The sequence below is a fragment of the Eublepharis macularius genome, chromosome 18 (genome assembly GCF_028583425.1).
Source record: "Eublepharis macularius isolate TG4126 chromosome 18, MPM_Emac_v1.0, whole genome shotgun sequence".
Lineage (NCBI taxonomy): Eukaryota > Metazoa > Chordata > Lepidosauria > Squamata > Eublepharidae > Eublepharis > Eublepharis macularius.
Genome location: NC_072807.1, coordinates 15,899,750 through 15,912,595, shown reverse-complemented (window position 1 = coordinate 15,912,595; position 12,846 = coordinate 15,899,750). Strand labels below are relative to the sequence as shown.

Here is a 12,846-nt window from a genome sequence, read left to right as displayed (position 1 = left end):
CAGGGCTCATTTGGAGGGGGAACGCGCCGGAACGGCGTTCCTGTAGAACTGACAAGTGGTCACGTGGGTTTTGGCCCCGCCCACTTGATTCCTTTTCCTCCCCTCTGCCTTCCCTCCAAAGGAGGGTGAGCTGCTTCCATTCATTCTGCTGCTTTATTTTCATTCGTGACTCATGAGTGGGTGAGTGCAAGCTGGGCTGCTGGGCCTGGATCTCCAAAGGAGGATAAGCTGCTTCCATTCATTCTGCTGCTTTATTTTCATTTGTGAGAGTGAGTGAGTGAGTGAGTAAGTGTGTGTGTGTGTGTGAGAGAGAGAGAGAGAGAGAGAGAGAGAGTGCAAGCTGGGCTACTGGGCCTGGATCTCCAAAGGAGGAGGGTAAACTGCTTCAATTGATTCTGCCACTTTATTTTCATTTGTGACTAGTGAGCGAGTGCGTCCGTGCAAGTAGGGCTGCTGGGGCTGGCTCTGCAGAGGAGGGTAAGCTGCTTTGAGTTCATTCTGCTTTATTTTCAGGAAATACCTGGAGATTTTGGGGGAAAGGGGCCTCAGGGGTGGGTGTTGCCCTCTGACACACTTCCGGTGATGTCAAGGGGTGTGGCAAATGCTAATGAGATATGCTAATGAGTTATGCTAATGAGTTCCTGCAGTTCTTTTTCTACAAAATGACCCCTGCTGTTACCAGATGCCCCCCAAAGGGATACCTCTGAACTTATCAACCAGGAAAACCCTTTTAAGACACACCACTGTGTGTTTCATTTAATGCCAATTCAGCATTGTGAACTGAATCTGCTTTATCATGTTCAGTGCCAGTGACCAACCCTCCCAAACAGTCGCTTAAATCCAAGCTTATCTCAATTGCAGATCAGTATACAAGCTCTTGGCAAAAGCCCAACAGCCCAGCTCTCTCCAAGAGCCACTTCACACTTCATAGGTCAAGCCAGGCACCCTTGGCATTTGCCGCCATTAAACACGGGAAAGCATGAAAAGGGCAACGCGCATTGCTAAACACCCAACAGGCACACGCCAGACAGCCACAGCCAACTTGCACAAAGGGCGATGTGACCCTTGGCTTGCCCCTTCCAAGTGCAAGGCTGCTTCTAGGATAGTCACCAGTCCAAACCTCCTCCAATATATGAGTATGCATTAATGCCAGCACTCTGGTGCACCGCTCGCATGCATAACGGGAGACCAGGGACATTTCGGTCTGAGCAGTCTGTGAAATAGATGGTAAGACAACATCAGCACAAGAGAGGCTCTCACCGGCCTTGCTTTACATTCGAGAAATGACCGTATCAAAGGCACTTTTACCAGGGACATCCATTATCCCCCAACTGTGTTGGAAACATTCAATCCCACCATGGGCTCTGCATATTTTTCCAGGATCAAAGGGAATAGAAATGAGGATCTCAGGAGACCGAATGATCTCTCGTCATTCAGCAGTCCGCACCCTCCTCTGATTGCCTCCCGATTAAAACATGTCTATTGGCAATGCAGTTAGTGGGCTGCCTAAAAAGACTGGATAAATTAAAAGGATCTTGTTGCAGATAGAGCAGAACAAAGCAGAGCTGTAAAGGGGAGAACTGGCATCATATTGCACGACCAGTTGCAGAGGCCGGGAGGCTTGTACTTTCGCACACATACGAAGCTGAGCTGATTGATGGACCTGAACATTCCCACAATATCCAGTGTGACTTGTGGCAACTCTCCAGAGACTCAGGCACTGAAATTTCTTTCCCATCACCTGCTGTCCACAAATCTTTTACCTAGAGGTGCCAGGGATTGAACCCACGGCCTTCTTCATGCAAAACAAGTGCTTGATCCACCGAGCTACGAGCAGGTAGGACCATTTCCGCAGGCACGTTTCCCATCCTCACATGGGAATACGAACTTGCTGAAATTCCACCTTCTGTGGCCACACAAGGGTCTGCCTTCCTTTGTGGCTGCTCCCCCTAACTCCCCACGTTAGATACCATTCTAAAATGAAAATAGAAAAGACAAAAAGGCCACCAAGCAACATCCACAGAAGACAACCAAAGCACAACGTTAAGCTTGATCCAACTATATTTTCTGCTGAAAAAGGTATCCTTGGACCGCTTCAAAAGGCTATGCTGGGAATTATTTATGGATAAAAAACACATAGGACTGGAATAAAGAAAGAATTGGGTGAGAAGAAGCCAAAAAAGCTGGCTGGTGCCAACCAGTTACGATGTTCTATTTGTGTCTGAAGCATTTCTGCACATTATGATCCCTGGATTGTAAACTGCAGGATCTGCACTTCGACATTCCCATCAGGAACCAAGCCGTTCTCTCCTCTTCTCCTTCTGGCTGCTCAGGCTATGATGTCCTCCTCCCATCCAGCTAAGATGATCCATGCACAAAGATACTTGCACCAGGAGCAACTCAGTACAGGAATTTGGGTCACAGGATTTGCCCAGAGAAAAACATACTTTGTAATATAGCTCCTAGCTTTGTATAATACATGTACCTATAATATCCACAACTAGCAGGAAGCAGAAGGTATATACCTGGCAGTGTTTGTGGCATGACAAGGACATCTCCTGTTGCATTTTAATCCATAAAACCCCTCCGGGCACATCCGCTCCTGGCAATGGATCCCCTTGAAGCCCAGATCGCACAGACAGGCACCGTTGATATGGTAGCACTTGGCCCTGTTTTCACAGTCACACTTCTGCGTACACTGGAAGCCGAAAGTCCCGATAGGACACTCTTCTTGGCACCTGCAAAGAAGAAGCAGAAGGTCTACTCAGGTACCAGAAACCCTGGGGAACTGATCGACAGAACAAAGTCAAGGTTAGCAGCCCTGAGCCAGATGGTCAGCAACGGCCTAGGCTCAGAGCAAGAACATTTTAACTAGGGAACTTTTCACTAAGGTTTTTTCCTCTTTTCGCTGATTTGCGGTCTGCTTTTAGCATGGGGATTGGACTGTCAGTGCTAACTCAGGCTGCTCGGCATTTGTTTTATGCTGTTTTTATGCCCTGACTTGTTTTTAATGACTGTTTTAATGGTTTTGTTTTATGATTTTAGTTGTACGTCCAGAGTATGTTCACATCAAATGCCGCATTTTATCAAATTAAGAGTAGGTTGCTAGATATTGAGTGCCAGAAGTTATACAGCCTGGCTACTAAAACCTGCTCTCCCCTGAGCTTTGAAATCCCTCTCACTGTAGGGAGGATGGCTCCATATTTATCTTCCCTGCAGGTGCCACAACTTCGTAGAGCATTTCCTTTGGCCAGGTGCAATGCTATGCCTTCGGCCATTCTACATGGCAGATTTGACAGGACAGCCTATTCAGCTAGATGCTGTTTATGTGAACAAAAATGTGCTGAGTCAATTACACATGTTCTTTTGCACTGTCATTTGTACGCTGGTATACCTCAAACATATTTAAAATCTGTTTTAGCTAGTATGATGGAGTGCGCTGACTCGCTCTAGGTCTATAGACTGTTGAACGATTCCTTTCCTGATGTCACCGAGAAGGTGGCCAAGTTTCTCCATTCTGCTTCGAAGTTGCGTCAAAGGATATCATGGAAATAAGCTCTAAATGTATCTATGTATTTGTAATGTAGTATCCTTTGAACCTTGTTTTTCTTTTTGTAAGTGGATGGCTTGAATTGTTGCTATATGCCAATAAAGGCTAACTTGACTTGACTAGTTGTAAGTCAACTTGAGCAGGTCGCTGGAGAGGTAGCATATATCTTTTCCAAATAAATAAATGCCACGTGCATAGTCCTCTCAGATCCAATCAAGGATCCATCTGATCCAATGTTCTGTATCCAATGGCAGATATGCATCTGTAAGCTCCCAGGCCAGACTTGTAGGTGCCATCTGCCCTTGTTACTCACCTCCAGTGTCTGATTTGCAGAGGGATACTGCCTCTGAACATGGAGGCTCTGATGGTCTAAACAAATTTACACGATTCTTTTAAACAGCCACTTAAAATTTATTTAACCATCTTGAGACAGCTAACCCCACATTATACAGTGCAGGCAGAAGGGTTTCCTTTCTTTACTTCTCAACTGACTGTCCACCAGCTCTGTTGGGTAAAGGTATTTCTATAAGAATAGGTGCTGAAAACCTTTCAGATCCATATAGAGATTCACCTTTGCGGAGAATGGGTTTTGGAGCACCCAATGGGGTTCCAGTTGCCGAGAAGAAAAACAGATTTATAAATGTTTTCAGTCAATAAACAGGATAGCACTATTGGTACGATCCTGTCCAGTGTTTTCTATGAGAAGCCACCAAGAGCCGTTCTGAGTTTTCGGAACGAACACTGGGCTAAGAGAAGACTTAAATAAGTTGCAATTTTGTAAATGTAGACTGTAGCGCAATTAACGTGCCGCAAAATCAACAGGTGCTTTTGAACCACATCTCAGTATCTGGCCCCCCAATAATGAGGCCACACAACTAGATTAAGGAATTATGACATTTCCCACCCACGGGGAAAGTCCCTATCAATAAAGGACCCACCTCTCTCCCTCTGCTGATTTTCGCAAATTTCCTAATCCTCCAAGGGATGGAGATTTTCGCTTGCCTGATCCGCCATGAAGGACCACCCTGCCATATATTATTAATAAAGTCTTATCGCCTGCGTAGCAGGAACTGGAAATTGCCCAATCAGCATTCGTTTTAATCTCCCCATTGATTAAAATGTTTACTGTAACCGCTGCGCAGAGAGGAGGCTGTTAACTGCTTTTTGTGGGTCATTTCACAGGCGACACTGGAGAAAGTTAAAATATGATGATCAAGGAGAAAGGATTTAAGCAGGCATTGCACGCCTGGGGAAAGCACCAAGGAAATCGGTTGGCGGCAAAGGAAAGTGGTCCAGCCGTTCAAATGAAAGATTTGGGGGGGGGGGGCAGAAATAAACCAATTGTAGCAAACTTCGGTCTGGGCTGCTGCTATTTCAGAGTTTATGGTAATAATTCCAAAAAGTATTTTACTAAGGAAATCATGCAAAGAACAGGTATTGGGACGTATCTACTTCTTCCTCCCCTCTAATCCAGAAAGTCACATGCCCATGATCACATTAAAGTTTTATTGCCTTCTTGATCCTCACATACAACGACGATGCACAATTTCAGAAGGCAGGTGAGTAAAAAAATTCCCTGCTTGTGGAAAGCTAACTTGTCATGAGAAAGAGTCCCAGCCTGGATTTCTCATGGGCATACTAGTTTTCTACATGCAGGGAAATTTTTAAAAAGTATATAAGGAGCATTCAGACATGTGACCCACTCACAGGTTCAAGTGCTATAGTCCCAGGAGGGCTCAGCCACATGCTTTAATATGGACTGTCAACGCTGACTAAGAGGATGGAGCTCCCTTCAGTTTCTACCTTTTCATAAGCACCACCCACAAATCTGTTTTGCCAACATCACTCCAGCTGATTTGCATTCCCTCTGTTCACAAGTGAGGGCTTCCTCTGAGGCAAAGGTGGCCAACACTCCCTTCCAGCTATGCCCAAAGCAAGGCCCCTGCTTCGCTAGGCTCTTCCTTTGCTATGTTTGTGAAGTATGGCCAGCTTAACAGCAATAGCAACAAAGAGCAGATCATCTTCCCTGCCAAGCACAGATACGGCAAACAGTTGGTTGCTGCTTCTGGCTCAGCCAGAAAACACGAGCGGAATGGCTTTGCCCAAGAACATGGCATGACGCTTGGAGCTTTAGCTTTTGCAAGAGCAGCCTTCCTGTATAAGCAGAATTCTCCACAAGACGAATAGGAAGTCAATACACCACTATATCATCCTACATTTATAGGAGATGAAGCATGATAAAGTGACGGGCAAGAGTATTTGGGAATGAAACCTTGTTGGCCCCATCCATTTCCGCAATTAGCCACCCTTTCCCCTCTTGCCCTCCCTTCTCTTCTTTAACCAACATATTTATTCAGGGATAAAGGAAACCTTTCAAATGAATTTTATTCAATGGGGTGGGAGGGGGAGGTTCCTCGGGAATGTAAGGATCATCACCGGAGGAATTAACTTGCTACAGAACCATCCTCACTTCACAGTGTTATCAATCTAATGTGCCTGTAACACCATTAACAGCCAGATGCATTGCTCAATTAAATTACGCAACGAACGGCTGCACTCCCGTCATGTTTCTTGCTCAATTGTATGCTGCTTCCTTCTTATCTGGAAAAAGCGGTATTATAATAACCACCGTTGGACTTTAATAAGCACTGCAATTATTTGGGGCTGGGTTAATACAAATGTCAGCAGTGGAATTAATGGTAACAATTTCACAAAATATTAAACATTACATTGCTCTATTTAACACATTACGATATTTGTTTCCCCTGCCGATGCAGTAAGAATGGTTGCCAAACGGTTCTCTTGACAGCAATAGACTTTTGTCCAATGGAAAAGAATGGAAACAGCACCCGCAGACCTGTGCACATTTCAAATCTTGGACGATCGTGTTTTCACAAATGCTATTATGAAAGATGGCAAACAAAACAGCAGGAAAATAAAATACGCTAGCTCATGTAATGGTTAGAAAATGAATGGGATTGTACCCACTGTATAAAGATTCTAATATTGAGGTTTAGCAGTAAAAAGGAAAGTAGCTAAAATAGCATTTCTGGCGGCTTCTAAAACTGGCAAACTTATTTCCCACCCAGCATTTGTACCGTAGCTGGAGCTCTATTAAGAAGTGTTTTAATATAAACACTGGAGGAAAAACTTTCTGGCGTTATCAAATCAGGTTTTTTGTCTAGATATTCTAGAGGTCAAGTTCCACTAACCATGAAGCAGACAAAATGGGCAGCAATTCAACTTACATTGGCATTTATGCTTACTCCAAATATTTATCTAAAAACATGTTTTATCATTCCTTTCCCAGAACTGTTAGCTAATAGATTGCTCTTTGGAAATATTTTAAAAAGGGCACTAGTAAATAACAAACTTTTTGGTTGTTGTGGGTTTTCCAGGCTGTATTGCCGTGGTCTTGGCATTGTAGTTCCTGACGTTTCGCCAGCGTCACTGTGACACTGAGAGATCTCTGTCTTTTGGTGCTACACCTCTGAAGATGCCAGCCACAGCTGCTGGCGAAATGTCAGGAACTACAATGCCAAGACCACGGCAATACAGCCCGGAAAACCCACAACAACCATCGTTCTCCGGCCGTGAAAGCCGTCGACAATACAACAAACTTTTTTTTTTAAACTAAAGCTCATCTATTAATAGAAACATACTTGTTTTACTTAAAGATGACCAGAAAGGTTATTTTGTTTGGGGAGAAGAAAGGAATTTTATTTCAACACATTCTTCTAAATTCTGGAAGGAAGAGGGATAAAGATGAAACTGGATTCCATTGTTAATATGTAAGAAAACACATTGTACCAAACCCAGCCTAGCCACAGGGATTCTGCTATGCCTGGATCTAGCATCCACTTTCAGGATTCATCCAAAAAGTTTCTTCAATTTAACAAATCTTTCATATGCGCTTTGTTCTCAGAGAGGGCATTTCATGAATTGTGTATTTGCAGGTATTTCCTCCAGCGGCACACCAACAGCGTGCTAGAGCAATATTTTCTCATTGGATGCATACCTGCTATGTGAATATCCACAGCAAACTGCCCACCCCCAAGACAGTGGATTTCGTGCGTTATCAAGACATGTGCAGAATACAGGTGGGTGCGTGCTAAGTCCATAATGCATGAAATAGCCCCAATGGAGAAATGAAATCAAGGTGGGAAAAGGAATGTGGACTACAAACTGTTACTTTATGCAAACTTTAACAGAGTAAAGCCTTCTTTACCCACAGTGTCTCTCTCTGGTGATTTACAGAGAGGATGGTGATATGCTCCCCAAGTCCTTCCTTTGACAGAGGACTTTCGCCCCTTTGTTTTGACAACTGAAGTCACCTTCCTTAGCTGTCTATGTCTGTTTGCAAGTGGAGCAACCTTAACTGAGAACATTAAGATGCATCACAGGCACATGAAAGGTTGGACATTGGTACATAGAGATATAAAATTTGAGCCCATCAAGTGCTTTCACCCTGTTTATCCTTGTTCATCTACAAATACTGAGTAGAGATGGGCACGAACCAGAAAAAACCTGAATCATGTGGTTCATGGTTCGTCAAATTTCACGAACCACGAACTTTCACGAACCTGCCCCCCCCCGGGTCGCGAACCAGTTTGTTTGGTTCCTGAAAATCTCACATCCAGGTCAGAAAACTGTCACTTCCAGGCCAGCAGAAGGTCACTTCTGGGCCAGCAGAAGGTCTGCAGGAAGTTCATCCCCTGTTGCCTAGGAAACTGATTGATCAGCATCAGGCTGTCTGCAGTGACGAACCAAAAAACAAACCAAATGAACCAGCCTAAAGTTCATGGCGGTTTGTCAGAAATGGGATCTGACGAACCGCTGGCTACAAACCGGCCTGGTTCGTCATGAATTCTGATTCCTATTTCAGTTCGTGCCCATCTCTAACGCTGAGCAGGGCAGCAGAAATGTTTTTTGAAAGATTTTCACTCTGCCTTTCAACTGTTATTGTCCAAGACAATAGTTTTTAAAAATGTGTTGCACCTTACCAGTTTTTCTGCTGGCACAAAAAAAGGAAAGAGGGACATCATGTCCAATTTCCCTCCTCACTAAAGACCTGTCTGATGTAGGGTTTTTCCCATGTGGATTCCACAAAACCACAAAATAGGATTTTCAGGGTCAAAAGAGGTCCCTCCTCCATTATGTGCTGGTAGGACCCAACACAAAATACATAGTTAAGGCAGCCATTTAAATGGTAGCGATGCTCAGATCCACAAAACATCCACAGCTAGGAAGAAGAAACCACATGAGTGTATCACAGATTCCAGAATTCATCTGACCTCCAAATGATGAGAGCCAGTTTGGTGTAGTGGCTAAAGAGTGGCGGGACTCTAATCTGGAGACCCGGGTTTGATTCCTCACACCTCCGCTTGAAACCAGCTGGGTGACCTTGGGTCAGTCACAGCTTCTCGGAGCTCTCTCAGCCCCACCCACCTCACAGGGTGATTGTCATGAGGATAATAACACACTTCATAAACCGCTATGAGTGGGCGTTAAGTTGTCTCGAAGGGCAATATATAAATCAAATGTTGTTGTTGTTGTTATATCAAAACAAGCACTAGGGATACATCCTTTGGTAGATAAAAGACTTGCTGCCCACCACATATCTGAGAGGAGGGCCAAGCTGAGCAGAGCCCCGGAAAAATGAGGAGGAGCAGGCCGCCTTTCAGATATTGGGGGCCCCGGTTTTTTTAAAGCCTTGGAGGGTAAAATGAAGGGCTTACTCCGCAGGGGATTCATCGATGCAAATGCGTTTCATTTGCATATCTCGTAAACATAGAGCGCTCCCCATTAAATTTATTGCTGCAAATATCTAAATTAAATTAAATGTAATCCATTATGCTTTACAAAGGAACATTACTAAAAAAGAGGCTAAAACTAATAATAAAAATGGGGAAGCACTGCCAATAAAATTATTAGAGGCGATAACATCTCTGCAGAAAAATACATCTAATTTCAGCAACAGGCTATAGAAGTAAATAGGAAAGGGTGGAAGATTTTTTCCCCTCCTTTGTTGAAGGTCAGCCCTTGGGCACTAAAACTTTTTGCCTTTTGGGTTGGGTGGCAGCAATAAAAGTAAATCAACCAGAGTCTGTATGATCCAGCAATCATTAGAAATCACAAGAAAAAGAGAACAAAAAGTGTATTATAAATACACTGTAAAATATGTATGTTAAATATATGCACTGTGGGCAGTTTAACTTACAGTGAAATACTAAGAATCACGCCATTCTAAATCGACTAAAATCAACGGGCTTAGGAGGATGAGACTCTGATTTGAATTGCACCGTAAGGTTGCAAGCCTAAAAAGACTTGATTTGGATTAAGCCCAATTGGACAAAATGGGACTTACTTCCGAGAAGATCTCGTTAGTGGCGCACGGTGAAGCGCGGGACCTCTGCCCCAGGAGGCCTGTTTCCCTGCCTTTTTTTTTAAATGTTAGGGATATTATGTTCATCTTTGGTGGGAATGTCCCAAAGTAACTGAATTTTGGCAAATGGTCCTGGAAAAGGTGGAGGATTTATGTAAAGTTAAATTAGAATTGACAGGGAAGGTATTGTTTATGGGAGTTCTGGGGAATAATAAAGTAGGTAAGTCTAAACAGGAGTTGTTTAAAACAATGATTATTGCCGCACACGCAGTCATAGCTTATGGCTGGAAGGATGCGGCAAAGTGGACTATGGGTAGACGGAACTTGTATCTATATCAAATGATTCAATCAGACATTCTGTCTATATTAAAAGAGGAAAAGACATGGGAGAATAATATATTAGAGATAAGGAAGAAATGGCTTGGGTATATAAACTGGGTAAGGGAAGGGGGGCCCAACAAAGATACATTTGACAAAATCCAAAGGGTGTGCTTATGGTTGCAAGTATAAAGGGTTTTTTTTCCAGTTGGTTGCTCACGGGAAGGGGGGGAGGGTAACATAAAGGGGAAAAGGTTGTGTTGAGGTAGGATTATGTTAATGTAATGAAAGTGACTATGTATGGCTATGTAAACAAAGACATCAATACAATTTAAAAAAAAAGTTCCCCTGCCTTTCCATCCATCAGCCAGATGAGTGGTGGCGAGGGGTGGAGGGTGGGAGCAGAAGATCCCCTTCCCCCACAGGTGGACCTGAGATTACTATTGTGTCAGCAAGAAAGAGGGAAGAGAAAACCCACCACACCTTTCTCTGGCACCCCCAGCCAGGAAGACATTTTCTCATTTTTTTATTTGGAATCGTGATCTTATCTTTTTGCTTTCACATTTACTTTTCTGTTTTGCTGTTAACCTTTGAATTGAGGATTCAGCTATATTTTCCTTTCTTCGCTTTATTCCCTGGGTCACCATTTTTTGAACTTCAAAGCTCGGGTTACGAATAACCTAAGAGCCTCTAAGCATAGAAATGGGAACCTCTGATTGCCCAAGATCATCCCGGCCAGGACCTCATTGTGTGACCTTCTTCAAGCACTCCAGAATGAGCTGGGCAGAAAAGTCTAGTTTAGAAGAAGAAATAAGGAATGAAAAAGTTCAAAATAGAGATGAAGAGCCAACTCCAATGCAAGCACAAAAGTGGTTGAGGCTTCATATATGGATTGTGTCACCTTAAATTTAATAGCAGAATACGCATGTTACACCTGTTCTGCAGTCACAACGTTGGTTACTGATCACCTTCCAGGCCTCACTCAAGGCTCAGGATATCTCCTATAAAGCCATTTTTGGTCTAAGAACCCAGATACCTGCAGGACTGCCTTTCTCAATTTGTTCTACTGTGGAATCTTTCCAGTTTGGTGTAGTGGTTAAGAGGGGCAGGACTTGGAGAACTGGGTTTGATTCCTCACTTCTCCGCCTGAATCCAGCTGGGTGACCTTGGGTCAATCACAGCTCTCTCAGCCCCACCCACCTCACAAGATGATTGTTGTGAGGATAATAATAACACACTTCGTAAACCACTCTGAGTGGGCATTAAGTTGTTCTGAAGGGTGTTATATAAATTAAACATTATTATTCATATAAGGAAAGCCTTCTGAAGGCAGGCCCCTAAGAAAGGTTTGAGATCAAAAGTCACCTGTACCAAAGCACCTGTGTGATGTGACTCCCACCAGGCGTCTGAGGTCAACAAGTCTCCCACACCTTTATCATTCCACAGAATGTGTAAAACAGAAGGGTTCAGAAGGGCATTTGTATAAAGGGAATATATGTAATGTGCCATTGAGTCACAGCCAAAACCAGCAAGGGGTTTTCAAAATTAGTGAGATGCAGAGGTGGTGTGCCCTTGCCTTCTTCTGAAGAGTCTTCTTTGATGGTCCCGCATCCAACTCTGCTCAGTTTCTAAGATCTGACGAAATAGGGCTATACCATGCTGCCTTCTAGGGGTGTGCGCTTCAGGTTTCCGATTCGGGAAAAATACCCGAATCGGACCCAATTTGCAAAGATTCGGGATTTCCAAAACAGCCCCAGCATACCTGGGCCGTTTCGGAAACCCTGAATCAAAGATTCCCGAAGCTATTTGTGTAGCTTCGGGTCAAGGGGTTGAAATGCCCCTCTCCGTGCTGCTGAGCAGCAGCACGAAGAGGGACATTTAAATCCCCGACTCAGCTGCTTGTCAGGGGTTTCCCTGACAAGCAGCTGAGTGCAGCCTGCCGGGGTGAATCTTCTTCCCTTCAAAATCTCCCCTCCTCCCTCCAAGCAGCTGGAAAGGGCCCTTCCGCACTTCACCTGGGTCGCAGAGGGGTTTCCCCTGCGACCCAGATGGAGTTTAAAGGGCCAGCCACAAACCCCACCAAGCAGCTGATCTGCTCGGTGGGGGGGTCTGAACTCCCCCCCCACGGCTTATTTCACGCAATGGGAGGGGAAGAAGGGGGGGTTCCCTCCTCCCCCTCCCATCGGGTGAAATAAGCGGGGGGAGGGTAGTTTGTCGGTGTGCTCTGAATCTTTACGGAGCACACCGAAGTAGGTCAAACCAGGGATTCCTGAAATGGCTTGCCGCTTCGAGAATCCCTTATTACCAACTCTTTTTTTCTGCTTCAGGTTTCCCGAAGTGGGAAACCCGATTTTTTTTTTGCACACCCCTACTGCCTTCCCTCCCAATAGAGCTGTAGTAAAATGGAATTTTTAAGGAATTTTTATAAAGAGACAAGGGCTGTACTTTATGGCAATGTTTATTGTTTGCATCACCTTGTTATTACTGTATTGTTTTCTATATTCTATCATCCAGTTTTGGCATTTATTATATGATGTTTACCCTGACCTGGATAGCCCAGGAAAGCCTGATCTCGTCAGATCTCAGAAGCTAA

At 44.2% G+C, this 12,846-nt stretch overlaps 1 protein-coding gene across 2 annotated transcripts in view; it reads right to left on the bottom strand.

Annotated features, from left to right (window-relative positions):
- The window catches only part of MEGF11 (multiple EGF like domains 11), a 316,522-nt gene that overhangs the window by 128,610 nt on the left and 175,066 nt on the right, over positions 1–12,846 (bottom strand). For both annotated transcript variants that reach the window (XM_055002716.1, XM_055002717.1), the window contains exon 7: positions 2,526–2,738. In XM_055002716.1, the coding sequence (XP_054858691.1) occupies positions 2,526–2,738 (213 nt within the window). The remainder of the gene's footprint in view (positions 1–2,525; positions 2,739–12,846) is intronic.